Below are 12,741 nucleotides of genomic sequence, written 5' to 3'. Positions count from 1 at the left end.
TTTTGCCATTAATTAACCGGTTTCATGATTTGTAAAAATGTCGAACCCCTGTCTGCAGACTGCGTAGCCTCAAAAAAAATATGCAAAAGAATATAATTCCGGTCCCTACTTATAACACAATAGTTAAGTATAATATTAGCCGATAATTCATATCCATAATTCGCTATTCGTGATTGTAGAAATAGACGATTGTTTTAATAATGATATTAGTGGTTTGTTATTTATAATGTTCGTTAATTATAATTACATAGTATATAATATATATATTATATAAGACGTAAATATATATACTTGCATATTCTCTGTATATATATATATTAGCATTATATTATATATATATATATATATATATATATATATATATATATATATGATGAGAATTGTATAGCCTGAACACTTTGACCATTGTTAAGTTTGTCGACTGTCAATGTAATTTAACTTAAATAATATTTTGTCGATAAATTTATTTTGATTCGTTATATTGTACAAGAAAAACCCAAAAGTATTAATAGGAGTTTTATTATTTTATTTATTTGAACACAATTAACTGTCGAAAAAAGTGTATGGCTAAAATTATATGTAGTTAATAATTATACATTATTGCTGTACACATTGAACAATATTATAATTAATTTGTTATAATAGGTGTTTTTGATAAATGATTTATTTTCAGTCAAGGCAAATTAAAAGAAATTGTTAAATGTATTACTATATACTAATATACTGCGCGTTAGACCTTTGACCAAAATGTTATTACTAAATAACCTATGAGAGAAAAATGGTACCTATGGCTTGTGGAATACGGTTTCATGTACCTAATCATGAATAATTGTAGTATCGAAACCGTCGTTCTAACGTTAAAATCAAAGAAAATACTTTCCAAAATCGATTTCTCAGATATAATACCTATCAAATGAACAGAGTTTTAAAAATTGAAGACCAAAAAAAAACATGGTTTTTGAATTACCTACCTTGATGAAAATTAAACACACAATATGTATAACATAGTTTAATTATCTAATTCATAATAAACAAATTTCAAATTGTTTATAGTATATGAAAAAAAGTTAATATTCAGCTGAAAGAAACTATTTAACTCCATACCAACACGGCAACACACATTATACAAGTTATCTTGAAGTTTTAAAATGTATAAATTGATATAAATAACATAGCCAATCAATCGAATCGTATAATATCACGCTCATAAAATACAAAAAAAAATGTCAATTAAAAGTTTTATTTGATAGTGTATACAAGTTTTCTTCCTAAGAAAGAATTTCTATATGCAAATTTCAGGAAACTACTTTATTGTAACGAGAAGTATTTAAAAAAATATGTTTGGAAACCAATGGATTCTTAGCTGTGCTTAACTGCTTATATTGTAAAATACATATAAATAAGCGAATTTAGATTTTTTACTGCCTTATTATTATTAAACATATTTGAGAATAGTTTAACATTTCATATATTTAAATCTGAGTTAAAACTTCTAAAGCAATTTCAATATAGCATTTTTATTTTTAATTGTGTTGGTATTTTATTATTAACCTTAAACCTACTTCAAAGTTTTAATACGGCGTAAAGTATTTACACATATAAAATATTTATATTATTGGTGCTTTTTTATTATTATAGTATCAAGTCACGAAAGATAAAGTAGTTGTGGTGATTGATTTATTTACAAATATCTATTATAATATATTTGGTTGCATAATGCAATAATCTGTAATATTTAGTAAAAAATGTATTAAAAAAACATTATACACTATATAGGTATCTAAAACTAAATTATGTAGTTCAGTCTAATATGTATTCTTAAAAAATATTTAATTTTTTCCACATAATGCTAAATTCATAATATATAGAAGTAGGTACATAATACGAATTAAGTTATTGTAATATAAAATGTTAATATAGTTAGTTTCTTTAGTCAGTCATTACATTTTTGTGTGTAAGTATTTATATCGATTTCATATAAAACTAGACACAGAAATTACTGCTGAACTTACTTACTTTTTTTTTTTTAATTAATTTTTTCTTTCATTTAATGTAATAATAGTTTGTAGGTACTAATATTAAAAAAGTTGCAAATCTACAGTTGTAGGTTGACTAGCAGACCGTGATAATAGGTTAGATTGTTGATATTGTTAATTAAAACGAAATATCATATGTATATAATATTATTATAAGAATTATTTAGCTATAATGTCATTAAGTTATACTATGTTAAATTCCAGTATTGGGTTGTCATTTAGAAATATGTAAGTATCTAGTATAATGTCAGTGTTTTATTGATCAAAAATAACTATTTAGATTAACACATTATTTATTATTGTTCGTGCTAAATATTTTGTTATATCAGTAGGTAACGCATTATGATACTTTACTAAATTATAAATCGAAAATGTTTTTGGGGAAATATACAAAAATCTATCAATCATAAAATTATCATTAATTATAATTATATCAATCTTTTTGTATCTAAACTTAATTGGTAATTTACGTAGTAATATATGTCGTACGTTTAAAAAATAGCTCATTGATTCATTCGATGTATTTTTTTATATTCGAACGTAATTAAATCAATGTTAGTGCTATTTTATGTATTTTTTGTTTTTAATCGTGGTTTGGTTTGTATTTTGCTAGAATTTATTACATTAGAACCGAAAAATCTAAAGTTACTATCAATTGCAAAAGGGCCTAATATTGAATAGAAACTAATAGATTACGCGAAAATAATCGAATTGTGCGAGTTATACAAAAGACATTATTCTATATTATTATAAAAATTTGTTAGAATAGTTTGACACTTTTTTTAATGAACCAAAATCGAATATTAATCACTCCGTTGTAGTTGTTGAACTATAAATGCTTTAAGTTCAGACAAGCATAGAACGTCGAGAAACAAATACATTATGCCAAGGACATATATATATATATATATATATGTATCATTGTCAATACCACACCTTTTGTTTAAACTTTAAACGTTAATTTAGTGAAATAGCGGCATGATAAATATTCAATTACGCAGTTTCGTCAAAAAATTAAGAACATTTTTTTTTTCATTTATAAAGAATTTGTTATATTTGAAAATTAAAAGTTTTTACTGTTTTCGTATAAAAAATAATAATAGCTTGGGCATTAAAATTAAAAACAAATAAATATTATGTTATTTTAATTAAATAAGTTAAAACAGTTTTAGCAAAAGTAGTATTAATAAGTATTTTAATATTTCGTTAGTATAATTATACTCAATCTACTTTATAAACTTATAAAATTACTTATGCCATGACGGGGGGAAATGGAAAGTTCGGCACGTTGCTAAAAATCTCAGTTTGTCACCCATTTGGAACCTTACAGTAACGTTTAGCACTAACCTCAATTTTAAAACACGGTTATACTTTTACCACCTTTTATATAATATAATTTAAAAACCTTAGGACGATTTTTTTTATGATTTCCTATTTAATTGTACACTCAAATTATATATATATATATATATATATATATATATATGCACACCATAATTTATCATACTACACTATTTGGTTCGATAAATCTTTTACTTTACAACATTTTTCTCCGAAACATTAAATTAAAAAATCAGTGGTCGTAAGTTTTAGTTTTTTCTTCAGCTGCACACATTTAGGTTTGGCCTTTAGAAAGTTTAATGCTTTATTACCAGTTCGAATAGCATTTCGACGGCACGTAACCTATCCGAATAAGTGGCATGTTTGATTTATTAATCCGATAGCAATATCTTGTTCACTTCAATAAGGCCCTGTTCATTTTTTATTTATTAGATCCCCTTTTTTAATTTTTGCTACTTGCTTTTGTTACGACTTAATATTTTACTAAACATACAAAAAAAAAAATTCAGCACCTGCGTGCTTAATTTTACGCGATGATTTTATTTTACTCTACGGCGTTGAAAATATAATCATCTCATATTAATTTTGGGCTTAAAGACTACCTCACCGTCACTCTAAACAACATACCAGACCCACCTACTGATTATGTCCTTTATGGCTTTATCTATAGATCTACAACAAGCAATTCATCTAACCTAACCTAAACAGTTGATTCCGCCATTTTTGATTCCTTCTTATCTTAAAACACCCAAATATTAATTAATAACAAAATACTTATATACAACACCTTTAGAGCCAACTTAAGCCTACATGGACCTTTGTCCAGCTCTGGGGCTTAGCTAAACGTTCCAATATGAACTACAGTATCCAAACCTTCCAACCTAAATCGCCAAATCATTAAGGGTAGGACCACACATAGCGGTTGTACCGCACAACAAATTCAAATTATTTGATTTTAAACGCAATTGCCTGATACGCGTTCACACTTATGCGGTTCAACCTATGTCTGGCCCGGCCTTAAAGCCCAACACTAGGTAGGTATCTTATTCTACCCACGCGCTCAATAATTGTCAACGTTCTTTTAATAAAAAATTTAATTTCCACCTATACTAATTAATTGCAATTTTTAACCTACTCATAAATGAGTTGTTATAGCTTCCGACATTCCTGGTAACTCTGCAGTAACGCGCTTAAAACGAAAATGTTGTTGAAACCTACTAGCTATATAGTAAATAAGTCAATGGAAGGCCTAACATTTGTCCACACATAATCAACTCTACTACACCTGCACTTATTGTAAATAATTATTTTTATAGATTGTGTGATAAAAAAATGTAATGTTGTAAAACAATATAGATTATTAATTTTGAATGTTTTTCACTTACCCATCTTGCTCGGGAACGATCACGATTTCTCAGTAACACGAGTTTGGCAATCGGTATCATTCTGCCTTCACCCTTGTTGTACAGCATCGGTTCCACTTGGGTTTTGATCGCGTTGTCCAGCTCGGTATAATTTTTCGTCTGCACGGCTTTTTTCATCAAATCAACAAGAAGACCACAACCTAATGGAACCAAAAAATCAAAAATCCACCATTTTTAGACTGTTATTATATTGAATAAAATAATATAGTTAATACTCATCGCGATTGTGCAAAGGTCGAAAAAATCCAAATTGATTTTTAACAGCTGGGAACAAGGCTAGAAAATATTTCGGATTGAATAACATGTAGATAAAATGAAATTCTGTATAGGTACGCGTTTTCTTCGGGTTTGACATACGCCTAACATATATCTAAATACTATACTTAAAAGTTTTATTGAACCGTACAATGCATTATTAATTGAATAATACTCCTGAATATAATGCCGCATGTACTCTCATAATATATAATCATAGTAAATATATGCCGACGACACCGACGGTATCCGGCCAAAATAGCGAAACAATAACCGCAAATTTAAAATCGCGAATTAATAACGGTGAAAATAAAAACAGCGAATTTTAAAAAAGAGCAAATATATACGATTATTATAATATAATTTTCGACTAGACCAATATTTTGAATTTGTCACCATATGCATTTAGAAAAATAAAAAAAAACAACCTTGTTGTTCAGCATATAGAAAAACAGTTTTGAATGCATTTATTGAGACGTGTTCAAAGTTCATTATAACCGATGTAAGATTTAAAGATGGTTTTATTTCTAACAAATATTTAAAGAAACGTGTGTATGTTAATTGAGATTGATCCGTTAATAATACATAAATTATAGGACAAACTATGGTTTGGTCACCATATGTTGAATAAGCACATGAATAGTGAACAATTAATAATAAATTGAAGGTATACTGTTTTAAAAGTTCCGTCGACTAATCAATTAGTTGATCCATAAGTTTTAAATTATTTTCGATTGAAAATATTAAAATTCGATTCTGTGAAGCTCCACTGTCAAATATTAAAAACTGTTCTCCTTTTATCGTCTTAGTATACTCATCTCTCTACTCTACGTATAGTGTGTTTCAAATGATGAACTGAAGGCATGGCACTGGCTACTTCAGATCCTATTTGTGCATCTATTTCTGATTACATCATGCGGAGTATTTTGTGTATGATCAGCCGCTTCTTTTATGTTATTCACGGCCATTTTGGAATGGATTTTACATGGATCGGGAACATAATTAGTTGAGTTTTCCTTAGGTTGACTTTTAATTTTCAAAAAATTTACAATAATAAATCTTTATTTTTATTACTTTTTACAAATTCCATTGAAAATAATATTAAATATGTTTTTTTTCACTACCTACACACTATTTTTCTAACTAACGAAAATATTAAATTATAAAATACAAGCTACGCACTGCTGAACTACAACTGTATGAACTTGTCTTGGCTCAAATATAATGACAATCTTATCTCGGTATATTTCCAATTAATCCAATATGAAAAATAGTTATAATAGTAATTAAGATGCCACATTGACGATAACCTGATATGTCCATGGGTACTGGGTGTATAGTGCACCAGAAATCACAGGTAAAAACAAGTTTTATTAAGTTATATGGTTTTATTAAAATGTATAGTATTTGAAAAAGAAATTATAAAAATCTGCAGTTTCGCTATTATGCATAATCGCTTATTTTAAAATTCACTATTTTTATTTTCGCTATTATCAATTCACGATTCTTACATTTGCGGTTAATTGTTTCGCCATTTTGGCTTAGACCCGACACCGATAGAAACGGTCGTACCTGTGAGTATTATTATAATATTATTATTTGATGTGGACTAAGTTTATTTTATCGAGGTATGCGATTTATTTGACTGTAACGTTATAATATTTATATTTATAATTCGTATATTATAAGACGATGGTGAAAATAAAAGGGATATTTAATGCTTTGCTCAAGTAAGCGTGAATTTAAGCCGGAGTAAATGGTACGCGTGTAATTATAATGGGAAAAGGGTAACTAGATTAACATTAATTCTGTGTATACTTTCCATTTTAATTCTAATTTAAAGTTAATTCGTTATATATACGAGTAGTATATAAAAGTGTATTAAAATAAATATTATAATGTGTATAACACCTTTACACTGTGCAAATAATGTAATATAATATAATTTAAAATACTTTTCTGTGAAACCAACTCACATCGAAATCGATTAACAGGATATTTAATTTTATAATAAACAATTTGTAATTACGCCACATAAACAACTGGCCCGGGCACCGACCTACAAGAATATAATAATTTGTACGAGCAAGTACATCACGGTTCTCAGATAGTTTCCACCATAATAATAAGTACCCGTTTATATAGGGTACTTGCGAGTGGCCTACGTCAGAGATCTCGCTTAAAATTTGTATAATGCCTAAGACCCTTTACTCTAGAGCTTAGATCCTGTTTCGGTTGAAAAATCCCGCAGGGGTGGCCTGGTATGGTTCCTGGAAGTATAGTTTGAGAAGAGTCTGGGTTCAGAGGAGCGCATGCTGTAATAATATTTAATATATTAATAATTGATGAAGGACTCTACAATTTCATCGTTGGTCATTTGGACAGGGAAGCCGATGATGATAATTATTGTTTGTATAGCTTTAAGGTTTAATCGACACATCACACATTGATAATATAGTTAACGAAATTTATTACAACATAATTTCTATTTAAGAAATAAAATAGCCTGTATAGTTATTGTGCGTGATATTTTTGCTACGCTTATAGGATCGCCATTGGTAAAAATAATGTTAGTTATAAATTATATGAATGCATAATGATTTTGTTCATAAAAAAGATTAATTTTTATTTGGATTATAAGTACATAATAATACATATGTCTATTTTGTTATATTTTTTTTCCTAAAAAAAAAAAATCACTAAGCTATTTCTTTATATCCGTTATTTGTAAGACAACAATCATATGAGATTTTCCTTATATGATTTCCGGTTATTAATGATTTTTTTTATGGCCAGTGATAACGTACTAAAGTAGTTTGAACAAATCGTTCTTTGAATAAATAAATAAATATTTGTACACCTTCGAGAAGCTTTTGAAAACAAAATATTATTCGATTGTTTAAAAATGTATTATATTTGTTTTATTTATGTTTTAGTGTTTATTTACAATAGTTTTATTACTAATATATATAGCTACTATTATTTTTAAACGCTTAAGTTATAATAATATAAAATGTATAATGTTATTTTAACTTACATTTTATATGAAATAGCGTAAATAAATAAAATATTTATGTATAATTTATTTGGATGTATATAACTTAAGCTATAATCATTAAATATCTACCGGTACTAGTCTCTTTGGAATCATACATTTATTACCAATTATACCACTCAAAAGTATTACTTTTTTTATTTAAAGACAACATAAATAGGTTCAATTTAATGTCATCTGATGGCTAAGATTAACCTATAAAAAATATATATATAGTTTCTTGGTTTCTTTTTAACTTAATACTGATTTTATACCATTTTATCTTCGTCTTACATAACAATGTATAGGCATTAAACATTTGTATAACATTTCAATTCAATTTTAATTAATATTTTGGCACAAACGAAATATTTTTAAAAATTAACTAGTTTGTTGTAATTTGTTGAATTGTGTTAATTAATTAAAAATTAACATTAAATGTACTATACGTTAGTTAGTGATTTGTTGAAAAACAAAAACAACTTTCACTAAGAACTTCATAACATAAGTGCCATTGTAAATTTGTACCTACCATAACATAAAATTCGTTATAAATCATAATAATTGATTCCTTTTAATTTGTATACTGTATGAATTTTACAGTAACTAATGAGTTAAGCGATATGAATTAAATTTATAAGTAAGTTAATAATCTTTATTTATTTAAAAATCAATTTCGTTAAAACGCAATAGTAGTTTGAAATCAGTGATTAAAGTGGCAAGATATTTTATGAAGCTACATCATTTTGGATTATCGTAAGAAAGTTTGGAAGTCTTTTTACATAAAATTTAACTCTAAAATATAGCATCATAAGACCAAGAGTATTATATGATATTAAAAACGCTGGACGATATTATAGAACCTTAAATGGATGAAAATACGGAACCTAATTAAATTAACTATGACAAGCGTTGAAGAGTATTAGGGTATAGGTTACAACCACAGAACCTATATTAAATATTATATTATTAATCTACTAGAAGTAAGGATTTTTTTTGTTGAAAACTTAGGTTTTGGGTTAAATTGCATTATATTTTGAATATTAACACTCAAATACATAAAAACAAACTTATTTTGATTTTGTACAACATAAAATTAGTAAAAGATTTACTTAACTATGTTTTGCCTAACACAGATTTAGAAAGTTTCTCAAAACTTAAACAGCGACCTTGGAATGTTATCACAATGTGTCGATGGCATTGATCGATTGAATAGAATTGAAACGAAAATATTATTATAACAGTTAGTGTTAAAAATCAATGTATAAATAATAATGGGTTTATAAACTAATGTATAAATGTATTGCATTTTGGAATAATGTTATCTTGTATTAAATATTTAAGGCTGTGAAGTTATAATATTATGTACTTACACTTGTACCTATGTAAGAATTTAGAGTAGAATTTATTATTAAGATTATTTACGTAGATGACAAAACGGGAATGTTAATATTATATTTTTAAATTGTTATTGGCACTCTATTGACACTAATTGTTATTATGACTTATACGACGCGCGACATAGAAGCAATGTTGGTACCCATAAAATATTATGAAATTAAAATTAAAAATAATTAAAATAATAATAAAATTGTTAAATTAAACTTTGCTAGTTTCACTGAAACATGTATATTCGTTTTCAAAACATCTGATGGATTCCATATTTTTTGTGTACTCGTACGAAAAAAGTGGCATGTACACAATTTGTGTGTGCTTTTTTTTTAATTTGATAGAGCAGGGCGCAGGTCATTAGTCCTCAGATGTGTAGAATTTAATTATATCAATATGTCATAGAGTAGATAATATGTGCGTCTAACACACGATATTTTATACGAACCTTTCAGGTCGACCAGGTTGTATATCTGCAATGACGATGTGTCGACCTGCTTCTTGACACCACTGGCCACATTGCTCTCGGTGTTACCCATATTTTTTGGTGGTTATCACGGTGATGATGATGACGAAGACGACGACTTTGGATATACTTTTCCCAGGTCTTGTAATACGCGGGATTTCGTCCTCGCCGTCGTCTTCGTCGGTGTCTTTGTCGGAGTCTCCGTCGCCCTGGTTGTTTTCGTCGCGAGATCCGGTCAGCCCGACATTCATGACGTTAATCCGATTTCGCCGCACGGGAAGCCGCGAACCCCTACAAACTCTTTCCTGTAAAACCAACCCCCTCCAAATCGCCACCCTTCAAGCCAGTTGTCGGGTGGGAGACGAATAAACGTTCGCCTCGGTGCCAGGTGCCGGGCAGCACGTTAACCTGAATCCGTCGTCGCGCGTGCATATACAGAGTGTACAATAATATCGTTTTAAGAATTCGATAACGCGCAATGCGGCAGGTATACTGTGAAATACCTATATTGCTTACAAGTATTATAGTATTATATCACGTATTTTCGCACGTTTAACTAATTTTTTATAATATCATACATACAGAGTGTATCTGTTGTGTCATCGTTAGAGTTTTAACTTTTAAGTATGAAATATTTTACATGACATTTTCACTTTGAAATATTTCAGACTTGAAACATTTACCTTTTTTTTTTAAATATTTAAAAATATGATTTTAGTTCGATCCTCTTCAGAAAATGTAATATATTTGCTAGAATTTGGTATGTCATTTCCAGAATGTTTCGGTTTCTTTGGATATTTTTTTTCGAGAGTGTGAATTTCATGATTTACTTTTTTGCCCCCTCCCCTGGCCACTTTTTGGTATCTCCCCATTGCAATGATCATACCTATCCAATATAATAGGATAAAATAACATATTTTTGTTTTGTTTTATTCAATTGCAATTTATTTTACCATTATGGAAACGCCATAGTAAGCAGAAAATTTTTCCGAAGAAGTTTCAAGTGACTTTGTGTACATGGTGTGGCTAACTTCACGAACGTAAACCTTCCGTCCGTCTCTAATATGAATACGACCAATATATAAAGTTGAAATGCTGAAAATATTAATGTTTGGGGTTCATATCATATTTTTATAAAAATCTAAACGAATTTACTAGAATAGTTTAAAGTTATGGTACGAGCATAGTTTAATATGTTAAACTACGTGTGGTGTTTTAAGTTTTTATTGATGTAGGAAAATTGAATAGTACTTTATAGATATCGGTATGAAAATTTTGGTTTTAAAATAGCTGGAATGATATAACTGTACAGTGTACAAAGTACAATTGAGGTTTATAATACGAGACCATTATTTTTGTATGCCATCAGGTAGAATTAACTATAACAAAACAAAGCAACTAAAAATAAATCAATCTGAAATTACCTTATTAAAATTTACGAATCGAAATGCAGCCAGGACTTGTTCTCTTCAAGGCAATTTTAATCTCTTAAAACTATTAATTTGTAATCTATAAAATATAATAAGTTTAATTTAAACTAATTACATTTTCGTTATAATATAATATAATGTTTATATATATTATATTAATTAACTATAACATCCAATGAGGTTAGAAACGAGGGTCTCTCAATAATAAATTATTAATTAAATAGTAATATAAATATTGATGTACTGATAAAATCACAACACTATATGTAGAGTTTTTATTTTATTTTATTTATTCTTGTGAAACAAGTATTATGGGTCTTTCATTGTTATATTTATAAAATCTATTATTGTTTACAGAATTTTTGTTCTTAATCGAATGAAATAACAAATGATTTAAAAGTTTCAGGTTTATAAATTATAAAGTATAAATAAATAATAAACTTAGATAAAGTTGCTTTGTTTTGATTAAAAACTTATAATTTTTGATAAAAATACTAAATGTTCAACGTGTTTTAGTGACAAAGAAGTTTTGTTATCATTTATCATGTTAGTTGTCATTTCGCTACTAAATAAATAACCTTTCACTCGTGGAACACTGGTCTTTTTTATACGTACACATATTTCTCACCGAAATAAGTAAGGTAATTTTACTTCAAAACTTTTCGCTATTGATAGGCTCCGAATTCAAGTTAACTTTAGACGTTTATAAATAATTTGTAAATCCATCGTCATAAAAGTTTATTTTTATTTACCTTAATTCAATTTGCTTTTAATAATACTTTTCAATATAAATAATTCGAAATACAAATATATAGGTCAAAAACCACAAATATGTATTCAGAAATTAGAAACAAGAATAAAAGAAAGCAAGTGGAACAGACAACTCACTGCATTCCGTAATACTTAGATAAGACGCTGAAACTATGATCTGTAGTTTTTAATTTAAATTTATTTTCCTGAAAAATCAAAAATTTGATGAATTATGTTAAAATTTTGAACATAATTTACTGAAACTTAACGAAATAGTCAAATTATGTTTACTATCTCCATGTATTCTTACTAGACCATCGGTAAAATAAAAAAAATATGTTTCTAAATTATTTTGGTATTTGAATATAAGTACTTATATTAAATACCTTTTAAAGTCTTGTAGGTACAACTTTTATAGTGTTTTGTATAATTAAACACTTTTATATTTCTTCCACATTTGGTATTTATCTATCATTACAATAAGTCAAACGATAGTAGTTAATGTTACAATCAAGTAAAACTAAATGTATTGTTATTTTCTATTTTATTCATTTACCTACGATGTATTTAAAAATTTTTAAATATATTAATTTGATTGACAAATAGGTTTAAATAA

The 12,741-nt window shown here is 27.4% G+C and overlaps 1 protein-coding gene across 2 annotated transcripts in view; it reads right to left on the bottom strand.

Moving 5' to 3' along the window:
- nan (transient receptor potential cation channel subfamily V member nanchung) overlaps window positions 1-10,184 on the bottom strand; it is a 52,833-nt gene extending 42,649 nt beyond the window's left edge. For both annotated transcript variants that reach the window (XR_016190491.1, XM_089220893.1), the window contains exons 1-2: window positions 9,928-10,184; window positions 4,763-4,941 (exon numbers count right to left, since the gene is read on the bottom strand). Coding sequence is in view for 1 of the 2 variants with exons in the window: in XM_089220893.1 (XP_089077019.1) it covers window positions 4,763-4,941; window positions 9,928-10,018 (270 nt within the window). In the remaining variant the exon portion in view is untranslated. The remainder of the gene's footprint in view (window positions 1-4,762; window positions 4,942-9,927) is intronic.
- Between the last annotated feature and the right edge of the window lie 2,557 nt (window positions 10,185-12,741).

The sequence above is a fragment of the Diuraphis noxia genome, unplaced genomic scaffold, assembly GCF_037042655.1.
Source record: "Diuraphis noxia isolate RWA-SAM2 unplaced genomic scaffold, SU_Dnox_SAM2 contig0002, whole genome shotgun sequence".
In the NCBI taxonomy this organism is placed as follows: domain Eukaryota; kingdom Metazoa; phylum Arthropoda; class Insecta; order Hemiptera; family Aphididae; genus Diuraphis; species Diuraphis noxia.
Note: the sequence above shows the minus strand (reverse complement) of the source record. Positions and strands in the feature narration are given on the sequence as shown.